Source organism: Procambarus clarkii, chromosome 21 (assembly GCF_040958095.1).
Source record: "Procambarus clarkii isolate CNS0578487 chromosome 21, FALCON_Pclarkii_2.0, whole genome shotgun sequence".
Taxonomy (NCBI): Eukaryota; Metazoa; Arthropoda; class Malacostraca; order Decapoda; family Cambaridae; genus Procambarus; species Procambarus clarkii.
The window spans coordinates 37,116,882-37,131,732 of NC_091170.1; the positions used below are offsets into that span (position 1 = coordinate 37,116,882).

Below are 14,851 nucleotides of genomic sequence, written 5' to 3' on the forward strand. Positions count from 1 at the left end.
AATTGATATGTTTGCCCTGCACACCGCCCCCCCATCCAGTGGGCAGCAGTGGATAGGTTACAATCACTTAGTTACTACCTACAGTTAGCAAACTGGGAAAATTCGGCTAAAATTTCTGGTAGCAGATCATTTTGAATGAAACATTTTACACATCGTTGGAACATTCGTTATAGAATAGGCTCTGAATTCACGTATATTTTCGTACTCCATCACATAGTGATGGCGGGTGTGCGAATAATTTTGTTGACAGTTTACATTTGCTCAGGTCTACATCAGCCATTGCAACAGTCGATACTGCAGCACCTCCCCTTATATCCTCGAATTTCGTCGTTATTACGCATTGGTACATTCAGCCAACGGTAAATTAAATATAAATCTCTAATATTCATGTGTGTTCATGTAATTCCTCAATTTCAAAGCTCACTAATACATTCTGAGTGATATATACGTCACTCACGCCAGCCAGACCACCGAGGTACCCAAGTCCCCCAATCACATCCCACGAAGGAATGATTCCATAAGAGAAAACGGATTTAATCAATGTTTAACTATTTTACTTTTGAAAAGTACCTTATCTCGATCATAGTAAACACATTTATTTATAGTTTATTTCGACACTTACCACGTCGCATTAAATACTATTCAATTACCAAATCCAGTCATCCACTAAACCCAAACTAGAGCATAACAATAACAAATCTATATTAACCTTTCCATAGCACACCACATATTTATTAGCAGTAGGAATAAAGCATACCCAAAAACTATACCCAAACCCTATACCCACGAAACATCCCTTTTTAATAAATTGACTTCCTACGTCTATATGGTAAGCTTATAACACCTAATCGTCGCCGTAACGTTATTATATTAAATTATTAACCACACTTGACCTGACCTAATCTAACGATGCCTATCGGGAAATATGACTCGAGCGTTATTTGTGAGCGGAATTTAGGGTGATTGCACGTATTTGGAGTTTTAAAATACGAATTTTTATACCCTAAAAACTCCAAGTGTTTTATACCGATGAACTCCACAAGTGGTCGGAAGACAGGCATAAATGTTATTTAATATTGGAAGACACAAGAACTTGCATGTGGGGCATAACAATGTGCACCACAACTACCAAATTAATAACCTTACCTTGCAGTAGATTGATAGAGATAAGATAATGTTTATTTAGATAATTGTTCATAAATTCAAAATGAGTTACAAACATAATGTTGGATTTCAGATAGAGCTTAGCATGTACTATGCCTAAAGCCACAAATATGCACAGCGTTTCGGGCAAGGTGTGGGCAAAAACATTAAAACTGATTGAGATCTAAAGCATTAATTGAATTGAAAAGGGGGGAAAATGATAATAATTACATGATGGATGGAACAACAGAAATTGCAACAGAACAGCAGAAGTAGTTTAAACTCAATAAAGAGAATAATTTTTTTAAGTTTATACATGGCGGATATCAGCAGTTAAACAAGCTGATCAATAATCAATAAGGTTTAAAAATAGCAAGACATGGGTTGACGTTTAGGGGGTAAGGTAGATTACATGGAGTTTATAAGGTAGTACTTAGTTTTTCTCTTAAACTGGTTGAGAGAGGTACAGCCTTTGACATAATTGCGAAGGTCATTCCACATTTTGGGTACCTTGATTTGCAGAGCAATTCTAGTTTGGTTAAGGCGCACTCTTGGAATATCAAATAGGTATTTGTTTCTGGTGTGGTGCCCATGGGTTCTGTTACAACCTTCTAGGAAGCGTTTAAGGTCAGGATTGGCATCACAGTTCAGAGTTTTATATATAGAGAGTACACTTGCGAGGATGTGCAGTGACTTAATATCTAACATATTCAAAGATTTAAGTAAGGGTACCGAGTGCTGTCTGGGGCCAGAGTTTGTTATTGTTATAATAGAATATTTGTGTTGAGTAATTAGAGGACGTAAATGAGAAGAAAAGAACCTTGGATGCAGAACCCATCAATCACTGAAAGTTGCCCAACAATTAGTGGGAGCTGCAGTTAAAAAATGTAACCAAATCCTAAGAATAGTCAGACGAAACTTTAACTGTGAAAAGAAGGTAGTTATAATTATACAACTGTATAAATCTCATGTGCACCTCCACTTGGATTATTGTATGCAAACATGGAGACCTCATCTTCAGAAAGATATATATCTGCTTTGGCGAAAGTTCAACACCGGGCGACAAAAATCCTTTCAGAACTAAGTCGAGTCTCATACCAGGAACGGTTGAAGGCCACAAGGCTAACAACACTGCAAACCAGATATGACAGGGTTGATCTTATTGAGAAAACCAGCTTCGTCGAATCGTCTCGTGTCCGAAACGACCATACCCCGAACTTATTTATTTATTTTATTTATACATATACAAAAAGGTACATTGGGTTTATAAGAGTACATAGCATTGCTAAATAAAGTCCATCTGTGGCTAACTGCCAACAAACTCACCATTAACATTGACAAAACTTTCTATATTCTGTTTGGCAATAAATCCTCTAATCAAATAAATCTCAAAATAAACAATACCCAAATTTGTAACAAATTAGATGGCAAATTCCTTGGCATTCTGATTGACCACAAGCTGAATTTCCAGCGACACATTCTAAACATATCAAAAAAAGTTTCAAAAACTGTGGGCATTCTTTCTAAGATCAGATATTATGTACCACGCCCTGCCCTGGTGACTCTCTATTACTCCCTTATCTATCCATATCTCAACTATGGTATTTGTGCTTGGGGCTCTACTACCCAAAATCACTTACGTCCTCTAATTCTGCTATTAGGACAATATCCAATTCTGGCTCCAGACATCACTCGGTACCCCCTACTCAAATCTCTGAATATGTTAGACATTAAGTCACTGCACATTCTCTCATGTGTATTATACATATATAAAACGCTAAACTATAATGCCAATCCTGATCTCAAAAGCTTCATTGAAGGTTGTAGCAGAACCCATGAGCACCACACCAGAAATAAATACAGTTTTGATATTCCTAGAGTACGACTTAATCAAACCAGAAATGCTCTACAAATCAAGGGGCCCAGAATGTGGAATGACCTTCCCAACCATGTTAAAGACTGCACCTCTCTCAACCAGTTTAAGTTAAAAACGAAGCTATACCTAATAAATTCCCTGTAACCTACCTTACCCCTCTGTTGTCAACCTATGTATGTTTTTTTTTTTTTTTCAAATCCACGCTGTTTGAATGTAATTTTCTGTAATAATTTGTAATTGTATTTGTGCTGCTTTTTCAACAATGTTCCCCCCTCTTTTACCTCTATTTTTATTTGTTCTCGACACATTTTATTCTTTTTACCCATTAGTTTTAAGCTTTAGTCATTAATGTTTTTCCTGCCCGAAACGCTTTGCGTAATAGTGGCTTTAGGCATTGTATGTACTAGCTCTATCTATAAAGCCAACAAACTTTGTAAATCTCTTTATGTATGTACCTTACCTAAATAAAAATTATTATTATTATTATTGATGTTTTTACAGTCGTATAAACCCACTAACACGTTCAGCGTTTCGGGCAGGTCGTTAATCTAACAGATAATTTTAAGTAGATAATTTGTAGCAAAATTAAAAATGTTAACAGGTACATTGTAAGAAAATTTGAAGAAAATTAGTAGGTACATTACAGTAAAATTTGAGGATTATCAACAGGTATATTGAGGCATAATTTGAGGATTATCAACAGGTACATTGCGGCATAATTTGAGGATTGTTTCTAGGTATATTGTAGCAAAATTTGCGTTCAACATAACCAAGATATAAGATGATGGCAGTGATTACAACGGTGAAGTTGTATGGCTTAGGCACATATTTTGGGGGAGTGGAGAGCACAAGATACAGTGCGAGTTTGAAGCACTAGGTAGGAAACTATGAGGATGGAATTAGGTACTTTTTGGTTTTACTTTTGAATAAGGCGTAGGTTGGACAGCTTTTTAATTCGTTATGGAGTGAGTTCCATAGATTAGGTCCCTTTCTTTGCATAGAGAGTATACACAGACAGACAACAGAGTATACTGTTGAATTTTGTAACTAGCTCATTAAGATTGTAACTTGCTTTGCTAAATGAATTGTGGGGTTCATTTCCTGAGCCCATTATGTGTCTCTGTAACCCTTTTTACTACCCTCCACAGGGTGGGTATGGGGTGCATAATAAATGAACTAAACTAATTGACCCTTCCCAGGCTGCAATCCCACAACACGCAGACTAACTCCTGTGTACCTATTTACTGTTAGGTAAAAGGTAAATGTATTTACTGCTAGGTAAACAAAGGAATTAGGTGATGGGAAACATTCCCAACTATTTCTCTCTCGCCCGGGATTTGAACCCGGAATTCCTGAGTACTAATCTAGAAAGAACCCAATTGTATTACCGCACAGACCGGAAACGTAAGCGTACTTGCTATTTCCCATTGCTTGTACTTTAAAAATAGTTTCAGCAATATTATCACGATTCTGTAAATGTAGTCGCAACGATTTGATGAAGATATGGCCTTAATTCCCAACCCCACAAAAGTTTTTTTTTAAGTTTAGTTCATTTATTATGCACCCCATACCCATCTTGTGGGCGGTAGTGGAAAGGGTTACAGAGGCACATAATGGGCTCAGGGACTGAACCCCACAATTCATTTAGCTGTAACCTATCCACCAACCCCACAAAAAATATATATAAGTCTAACCGGGAGATCGGAAACCGGATAGACAAGGTTCGTCACCGTTCGTACGTCTAGTTTCGCCGTCGCCCAGAAATCAACTAACAACTAACAAATGTAGCTGGGCCACGTATCATTTAATTTACCCCCTATACACAACCTCATCTTTTTCCCCCGTCCCCCTATCTGAGCTTTTGACAACCCTATGATACCCACTTTTCCCTCAAACCTAAAGTGAAAAAAGGGAGGTGAATGGGTTCACTTATTCAAGAGTGGGAGGAGGGTCCGGGGCCTCCGGACACACACACACACACACACACACAGTGTACCAGGCTCCCTCCTACCTCAGCGGCTCGTCGTCCCCATCTCCGGGAGACGTAATTCGCCTTTATCTCGGTTACTTTGAGTGCTGATCTGGCGGGATGGTTGCTCCTGCATGATCATTACCCATCCATTGATTCGTGCATGGGCTCTGGCCTGCGGGATGAGTGTTAATGGCTCCTAGAGGCAGGGAATGTGAAGTTGTTTGGGTCTGGAGGTGTCAAGGTTGTGCGGACGGGGCCCTGCCAGAGCTTGTTACCGAGGCGGTATTTAATCATACAACATCTAGGTTTACTTGGCAGGTTTACTCCGGGTGATGGCGCTCGAGTTTACTTGCTACTTGTTATAGAAAGGGTGATTGTGCTCACTTGTTTATATGGTAAACACTTTGTATTTTGTTACTTTTTGGTAAAAAGAGGTTCAATGAGACCTGAAAAATGTATCATAATTGCTCATATTCCAAGCAAAAGGGTACTGATTGTTGCAATACAGTACTGTATTATCTTTATATTTTGATTTTACTGGCTAAGATGACATGCAATGACAAGTGTTGAGCTGGAATTGAAGGTAAGAATGTGCATTAGTATTTATTCATTAGGCAAAATTTTGTGAAAATTTATGTCTTTGTCATCAAATTAAAATTTAAAAACTTTATTCCTATCTGTTTGAACATTTATAATCGAGTTAGTTTACAGAAAATACAGTACTGTACTGTGCATTATTTCCCTTAAGTTGTAATAGCACAGCACTTGCATTAATTATATACTGTGAAATCAACATTTTGATCAAGATTTAGAAGCTATATATTTGTCAGTGATTTATAAACAATCATTATAGTTATAGCTGGAGTAAACAGATGTTTACAATCATAGAAACACCTATAGGTTACAATTAGGGTGATGAGAATTACAGTAGCATCATATTCAAATCATTACAGTAATTGATGGACCAAACAGGTGCACAGCATCCTAAATCAAAATTACATCTTTGGTATAAAATAACATTTAACTTATAAGTTAAAAGGTGATATATACAGTAATGGAAAAACAGAGTGCAGTTATAAAGTAATGGAAAAACAAAGTGCAGTTATAAAGTAATGGAACAACAAAGTGCAGTTTACCATTAGTGCTGAGACAGGTGTTGACTCAACACCTGTCCACTTAGACAAAATCTTCAGGAACAGTGGGGGATGTTTAAGAAGCTGCCTGCTTTCTGTTCCTGTTGAGGCCACTAGGGAAATGGTGGTTTTCAGGTAAACTCGGGTAAAATTAGGATGATAAAGACAATTCAAAAGTAATATACACTAATCATTCCATGAAGTTATATAAATTTCTCATGCTCTCAGCATTCTACCATAGCAGATTCTGGGGCTATCCTGGATAAAAATTACTGTACTCCAGATGTACAGCTCATACAACATAGATATAATTTTAGTAGTACAGTACTCAAATGACAAAAATAATTTTGTCAAAATAAATATACTTTTGATATTTTTTTTTAATCTGGTATGTATAGCCAGATCATGGGCAAGATATATTCACTTGATAGTAAAATGACTTTTAGAGTATGTACTGTATATGCCACAACTTGAGGTAGGGTATGAACTCTTACTGACAGGCAGGTTACTAGTGTCATTATCTTGCCTGGGACACACACATTTCTTCATTTTAATTTTGAAGGTGATGCACTCTTTGTTAGTTTAAGTTTACGTAGGTTACCTGGTTGATAGGGTTCTGGGAGTTGTTGTTTTCCCCAAGTGTCCTGTGAGAGCTTGGTCCAACAGGCTGTTGCTTGGAGCGGCCCACAGGTTAGAATAGGTTTAGAATCCAATATAAATGTAAATTAATAATTAAGTATAATCGGGTGCCTGCCCGAAACGCTGTGCGTACTAGTGGCTTTACAAGAATGTATATACTGTACTATCCAATGTATTCTCGCAAACCCAATGTACCTTCTTGTATATATATAAATAAAAATAAAATAAGTATAATATATATATATATATATATATATATATATATATATATATATATATATATATATATATATAATATATATATACACACATACATATACATATATACACACATACATATATATACACACATACATACATATACACACTGTATATAAGAAATGGCTAGGCCACTAGTAGTTAGAATGCACTGAATCTTCAATATTTGTTAAAAAAATGAAAAACAATTCTCAAGCCCCACCTAATTAGTTTAGGTAGGGTTAGGTAATTAGGTTAGGTAGGTTAGGTAAGGGCACTAGGTAGGAAGTACAGGAGGCAGGTGAGGTAAGCTAAGTAGGAACTAAATAGGGTAAAGTCAATGGTCTTTGGACACAAAAAAAGTTATTTATATTTTCATTTGATAAAAAAAAGTAGTAATATAATTTTGTTATAGTCAAGGTTATGATATTAATTGAATAAGGAGACATTGTTCTGTAAAATGACAAGAGTGAATGCTGTACATTAAAAACTCATGAATATATCAACAAAACACTAGAGATGTCAGAGGTTCTGGAGTGTGCTAAGTGATCAGACACTTGAGCATCAGTATTTGGACAAAGGAGTAATATTTTACACATTCCCAACATAGTGCTATGAATGTGTTTAACACATTTGTATCTTATTACTCCTCATGTCTATACCATTGCAGACCAAAAACAGTGATATTTTCAGGGTTTTCAGGGCGAGCCCCTATAGTGGTACCTTTGCTGCCTGGTAAACTCCACTCAGTTCAATCCATGCCAGATCCTTGGGATTCATATGTAAACCTATCAGGCACCAGGGGCCAGAACATGGCCCCCTCAGAAGAGGCACAAGGAGCAGAAGATCCTAGTACTCTAGGATCTAGGACCAAATAATCTAACCAAGAAAAGACCACCAGAAAGCTGGTTAATCAAAACAGATGACAGTAGGGTAAGCAAAACATAGAGTACGGACAGTGAAGCCCTGAGATTGAGAAACTATTTGGTAGTAAAGCAATTCTCACATTAATTCTACCTGGATACCACCTGAGAACTGCATCTTCATCCTCAAACCACCACTCTTAAACCGTCAGTCATATAACCAGGAAAGCTACAAACTGAAGGTCCTGAATGGGGAAGAAAGAGTCCCAAGGAGCCACCAAGGCACCACCAAAAAAAAGGCATTTCATTACATTTAAAATTGGTTTTCTGGGAGGGCTCCTGTGATGTTACCGTGGTGCTATGTCACCATGGAGAAAAAACATAAAAGGCATCCACTAGGGGGTGGAGAAAAGCTGTAGAAGTAACACTCAGAAAAGAGGGCATCAGTGAAGATTTAATTACCAAATATAAATACAGTAATGAAAGTATAGTACTGTAATGTATACCAATATGATTAATAATACATTAACATATATCATCAGTGTTACAATAACACATGATTTAATAATTCATGATTTATCAATTTATTTTGTCGGGGGATAGGAAACCTTTGTATATTATGCATTAGGCTTATATCAAGGTCTTCCCAAGGTCGAACTATTGACCCTTCCCAGGATGAAACCCCCACAACAAGCTGACAAACTCTCAGGTACCTATTTATTGCTAACTGAACAGAGGCATTAGGTGATAGAAAATGTGCCCAACCATTTCTGCCCACCCAGGATTTGAATTCTGGATTCCTGATTGTGAGTTGAGAATGAACCTAATGGTACTACCAAGACTCTTATGTTATGATTAAGAAAATATAGTACTGTACTGTAATTTGAAAGAAATTGACAATGATGCACTCTAGCCTAACCAACCAAGCATCAATCACCAAGGACCCAGCCTGAAACTAGCATCTCATTCTTAACCAGAGAGGAAGAAGAGGCCTGTAAGTGAAGAAAATGTCTCACCAGGACCAAACAATTTGTTCAGGCAAAGTTATTATCATAGATAACAAAATTATATTTGGCCCTTTAATTAAGTGCCAAGACTATAGTATGCACACTGATTAATAGCCAGAATTGTAGCCACTGGGGTATGCAAATCCCAGCTTAGCACATTAATGCTGCAGGATGCCTTTCTTCAATTCTTGGTGACACCTTTAATCATTTATATTATAAGCATAAAGTACTACACCATTTTTTTGTATAGCCAAATCATATATAATATATATTAGATTGTCCATGGACATGAACATGACAAGTTTAGTCCACGTGGTGAAGTGGTAAGACACTCACCTGGCATTTTGGGAGCGCTTTGTCCTGGGTTCATATCCTTTCTGGGGAGGATTTACTGGGTGTCAATCCTTAACTGTAGCCTCTGTATCCCAACAGTAATATGGGTACCTTGTTATTAAATGATTTGACGGGTCGTCTTCCGGAGAACATAGTATTAAGGACTTGCCCGAAATGCTATGCGTGCTAGTGGCTGTATGCACAACCAACTGCACAACTAGGTGACTACAGAATATGATTGATTGTATAGTATTCAAAACATATAGTTTTTATTTTAAATTTCAGGGAAATGTTTCACAATGAGTAAAGATAATAAACCAGAAAAGAGTTTTCCTGAAAGACTGAAACGATGGTTTAAAATTGAGCGAGGAAATTTTCCTGGCTGCCGGTACATAAGGCTAACGGAGGAGTTAAAAACTGAACTCGGTAATGAATCTCCTGTTGCTGTACGTCTCAAAGCCATCAGAGAACTTAATGAAGTGCTGATTTCAAGGAAATTGGAAGAAGTGAGTACAACACCAAGAATAATTTATTCCTGTTAAAAAGTTTTTGTGCATGTGATAACTTTATGGTAATGTAGACTTTCTTTGTCATTTTTCAAATTTTGTTTTGTTTTGTAACAGAATTGAAAGGGACATAGGATAATGACAAATGGTATTGGGTATCAACTTCATGTTGGCCTAAGCTTACTACTGTACATGTATTATAATAAGTCTATTGTCTTTAATTTCAGAAAATGGTTTGTACCTTCCATAATTTAACTTAAATTCATGTTTAAGCATCCATTGTATTATGCCTGCCTAAAATTGTTCAGTTTCATGTCCATAAAAGTGATGTTTGATCACACTTTCAAGGCCGTGTAATATGGTCCACTTTATGGTTTCCTACAGCCAGGGATGGGAAGTCTGTTGGGCTTATTGAGGAGCCCATAGGCCAACTACTGCCCATTTCCTGGAATACAAGTCACATTGTACACAAGATGGTTCCTCAATGGATTTTAAAATGTGCCTAATCTTACCCAACCTAACCTAAGGCAATCGAACCTAACACAGCCTAACTAACATAAGCTTACGCATCCTAATCTAACAATATATACAGTACATATGGTTTTGACAATTGGAAAAATGAGTCTTGACAAACCATTTTGTGTATTTGGCAATACCCTTTCCCAGGATGCAACAGTTGCGAACCTTTTGGATACCAATTTACTGCTAGTTGAACAGAGCATCAGGAGAGTTTAGATTCTCTCTGTCCTTTATTATTCCAGTTTCTCAGAATCTGGTTTCATAAGCCTTCAAAAGTTAAATATCTAATATTTTAACATTTCTGCAATTTTTCCAAACTCTTGTTCATTGATTTAATATTTGATAACAGATAATGTAATTTTCCTTGGGACTCTAGATTACTGTATTTTTATTTTTAGGAGGCATAGAAGAATGTGTTGCATAGACTGTTCGCAGTGTGTTTAGACTGTAGTTGTGCCTGGCAAATTGAACAAGGGAGGATTAAACCACAGCTTATTTAAAATTCAAGCTCATATGTGTTTTCACTAAACAGTCTTATTAATTTTTATCACCTATTGAGGAGAATGGATAGTGAACCATGAATATGTAAGGAAGCATATTGTGGTACTGATATTGATTTCTGTTGTCACAGTTGGCAACTGCTTCCTGGCTGGTGTTGGCATATGCAAACTTACTTTGAGTAAGTGTCAAGCCTTAAGTTTACCACAGACAGTGACTAAAGGTAATAATCTGTAGTAGAAAAGATGAATAAACTGTTTAATCTGAAAGGAGAAAAAAGGTGTGCCTTTATTAGGATACATGAAAAAATGGGAAATAAGAAAGTTATTTAAATACTGTGCTGCATGTGAATGAAATACTAATACAATATGTATGGATGTTTTGCAAAGGTTTGATATTGTATGAATAAGGTTAGGTTATGTGCAGTAGATGTCTTGTATTATATATTAGTTGAATAGTGAATAGAATTGTATTATTTAATATAGTATGCAAAATGATTAATTATGAAGCGTTTGTGTACTAAGGAAGTTTTTGTTTTTAATGTTATTTAGCATTCATTTTATATAAATGAAAATGAAGAAGTTAGTGTAGTTGGTAAAATTAGTTAAGGGTCCTGGTAGTACAGTCGGGTTTGTTCTTGACTCACAATTGACAATTTTGGGTTCGAATTCCTGGGCGGGACAGTAATGGATGGGCACATTTCCTATCGCCTAACGATCCTGTTCACCTAGCAGTAAGTAGGTACCCCAGGAGTTAGTCACTTTGTTGTGGGGTTGCATCCTGAGGGGGTGTGGTCAGTAATTCAACCTTGTGGGTGACCTTGATATAAACCTAACATGTATAAATACACTCTTGCTGCCTATCCCCTGATACAATGAATTACAGTAAATGAGTTAAATTAAATTAAAATAGATACATACTGTATAAAGATCAGGAATCAAATCAATCATTCCCAAATGATTTACTAGTACTGTATGTCCTAGTGCTCTTGCAAACCTTTTATTTCTTTTTGCATTGATTGTTCTAAAGATTTAAAAATATATTTCTAATTTATAAATATATTTCTAAGTTGCTATTTGTATTTCCTTCCACAGTATGGGATAGAGAAGCTATGGTTCCTTATTCAAGACTTACTGTCCCTGACCTGTCCAGCTGAGCATCGCCACACGACACTACAAATGCTCACCACCCTCACAGCTGGGCATGATCGTTTAGGACCAATGCGACATGTCTTCTTTAATTACATTTCAGACAATTACCAGCGTGAAGATACTAAACCTATGTATGTCTTCCTAATTACTGCATGTATTGGGGCTAAGAAAGTTAGGTCAAGTTAGTTTAATTTGTCTTTGCAACTTTGAAATTGAAATTTAAATTGAAATAAGTTTGAGGTAAAATACACACAAAGGGATGAGGTAGCTCAAGCTATTCTCACCCCGTTCAGTACATAGTGTTAATACATACATAGACACACATCACAAACAATAAACATATTACCAAACATTCTGAGAGATAAACATATACATTTCCTCCTTTACACAAGTAATTTGCAACATTAGTAAATCATTTTCTGGTTTGTCTATATTCAATATTACCGATTTTTATTTTCTAATTGTGTTGTACGTCAGTATAGGTACTACAGTCCTCATCCTTCTTATAAGTACAATACTACCAATACAGGAGGATGGGCTGTAGTAAATAGTACCTAAGAGTTAGTCAGCATCTTGTGGGGTTTCATCCTGGGGAGATCAGTAATTCGACCTTTGGGGAAAGGGAGGACCTTGATATGAGTCTAGCATGCATATATATCTGGCTGCCTATCCCCCGACACAATGAATTATTATAGTGATGATGGTTGTGTAGTAGAAGATGGTTATTCTGAGGAAGATAGTGTATAGTGAAGTTGTGGCCTCCGTCGCCTGAGAAACATTGGGTACCCCTTGTAGTGTATACAATATAGTGTATGTGAAATCTTTGGAGTAGGACAGCAGGATCAAACCAGCATCATGGGTCACCTCCAGATGCGTGCCTTACCCATGAAAGGTAAGTAACATAACCTGGAGTCTGCCTAAATTCTTAAGGAATTTGGTAGCACTGTGCTGATACTCAATGCAATTTTTGCATGTTACCCGCACATTCGCTGCCTCTAAATTCCTTGTGAGTTCGGGCAGACTCCAGGTTGTGTTACTTTTTAGTAGGGACAGGTGCCAGGAACAGGTTTGTGTGCTATAGAGATAAACATATTACATTGTAGACCTATGTACAGTACTCAGTCACTTTTTTGTCAAAGATATGTGCATTAATCAAGTTATTAAATACAATAAATGCATTATGTAAACAAGTGAAATCATGAACATAATATCGTCCCACTTGATAATTCGAGCCCTTTCATTCCTAATCCACGAGTTGGCAAACTGTGTATCCAGCTACTATGTATGCCATAACCAGAAAAGAACCGAATTTTGTTTTACTGTTTTCTTACTTTTTGCATGCAAATGCATCACTATAAGAACTTTTTTGTTGCTGCGTTTTGATGTGTGTGATGATTTAATTGCAAGAAAAATATTTCCATTACCACTCCTCTCCTAATATGGAAGAAGATAGCGATTCGCTATAACTATTAGCGAATTAGTTATAGCTAGAATGATGTGTGCTTTTAAGTAATAGAGCATAAAATATATATGACATTTACTCTTATGCAGCATGTATTTTGTTTTATCTACAGCTTTGACTTCTTTCGTGAGGTGATAGCCGAGGGAAAGCAGCTAGAATACATTGATGAGTATGTTGGCCCGTTTCTGCTAGAGTGGCTTCCAGGACTTTTAGCATCACCACAAGCTGCTGATGCTCTCAATCTCGTCATTACACTAGTCAAGTTCAATTCTGCCTACTTGGATGAACCTGTTGTGACTGGCTATGTCACGTAAGTTTGGCACATGCACTACTGTAATAGTAAACAGTGTAGACAGGTTTCAGTATTTTGTTTTTGATATCAGCATTGTCAGGCCGGGTATATCTCCCTAAGGCATAGCTTAACCAGCACATAGCTCAGGGAGCTATTGAAGATCTCAGCAGAAAAGGACACCTAGTTACATTTAACTTTTGAATTTTTCACAGGGACTTTTGCATAATGATATCACTAGAGCGAGTGAGAGGAGGAGGGAGGCAATTTTCTTAATATAATATAAAAAGATAGGAAAATAAAAATTTGTTTTATCTCATAAATCTGATGAAATTATGGGGCTGAAATGGAAGTGTTGTAAAAAGGGGTAGAGACTTAAGAAGTTTCCCAATACTGTATTTGTTATGAGAGATGCCTAGCATAAGGACAGAGTATAACTTTCTTAATTAGCTGTGATCTAAACATTATCTACTTTACAAATACTGTATTCATATAAGCTTTGCAATTATTGCATTCATATAAGCTTTGCAATTATTGTATTCATATAAGCTTTACAATTATTGTATTCATATAAGCTTTGCATTTTCCTTGAATATTACACTGAATAGCTTTTTCCATCATGTAAATTTAAGGCAATGTGTTCCTTCTCACTCATTTATCAGTTAGAATAAATCTGTTTTAAAGTTCATTTTCTCGGTCTAAAAGGGTTGTGATATCTGGTAATAAAAATGTAAATCATTGAAATAGAGTAAATTACTGAAACTTCCTTATGTATGTTCCAGGCAAGTTGTTCTTCAGCTTCACAAAGCTGGCAGTGAATCCGAGGCATTTTTGTGTCTACGTGTCCTTGATGCTGTGCTTGCATACAGCTACCTTCCGTCTTCTGCACTGCCTACTTTCATTACTGCTCTTACAAGGGCTGTCAGTATGCCTGAGCTCACCCTTGAATCATGGAAGGTATGCTTACTGATTGTTAATCATCTTGTTCAACAAAATTGCATTTTTGACAATAATTAACATTCTGCATTGTTTGAGGAACTGAGGATTGTGAGTGTGAACAATGCCTGGTATATGCCAAGGGATATGTATATGCCTGGTGGAAGGTTTTTGTAAAGATGGAGTAAATGTAATTGTACTTTAACAATTCATGAGCACTGTAAATCATGTCTTATGAAGTGGTGGAGTGCTTTTGTAGGTAGCTACTGGAGTGTACTGGTATTGTT

At 36.6% G+C, this 14,851-nt stretch overlaps 1 protein-coding gene across 1 annotated transcript in view; it reads left to right on the plus strand.

Annotated features, from left to right (window-relative positions):
* The first annotated feature begins 4,945 nt into the window (after window positions 1-4,945).
* The window catches only part of LOC123760744 (tuberin), a 151,633-nt gene continuing 141,727 nt past the window's right edge, over window positions 4,946-14,851 (plus strand). Inside the window, exons 1-5 of the mRNA XM_069328680.1 lie at window positions 4,946-5,063; window positions 9,489-9,709; window positions 11,821-12,008; window positions 13,452-13,649; window positions 14,411-14,585. Coding sequence (XP_069184781.1) covers window positions 9,503-9,709; window positions 11,821-12,008; window positions 13,452-13,649; window positions 14,411-14,585 — 768 coding nt within the window. The 5' untranslated portion in view covers window positions 4,946-5,063; window positions 9,489-9,502. The remainder of the gene's footprint in view (window positions 5,064-9,488; window positions 9,710-11,820; window positions 12,009-13,451; window positions 13,650-14,410; window positions 14,586-14,851) is intronic.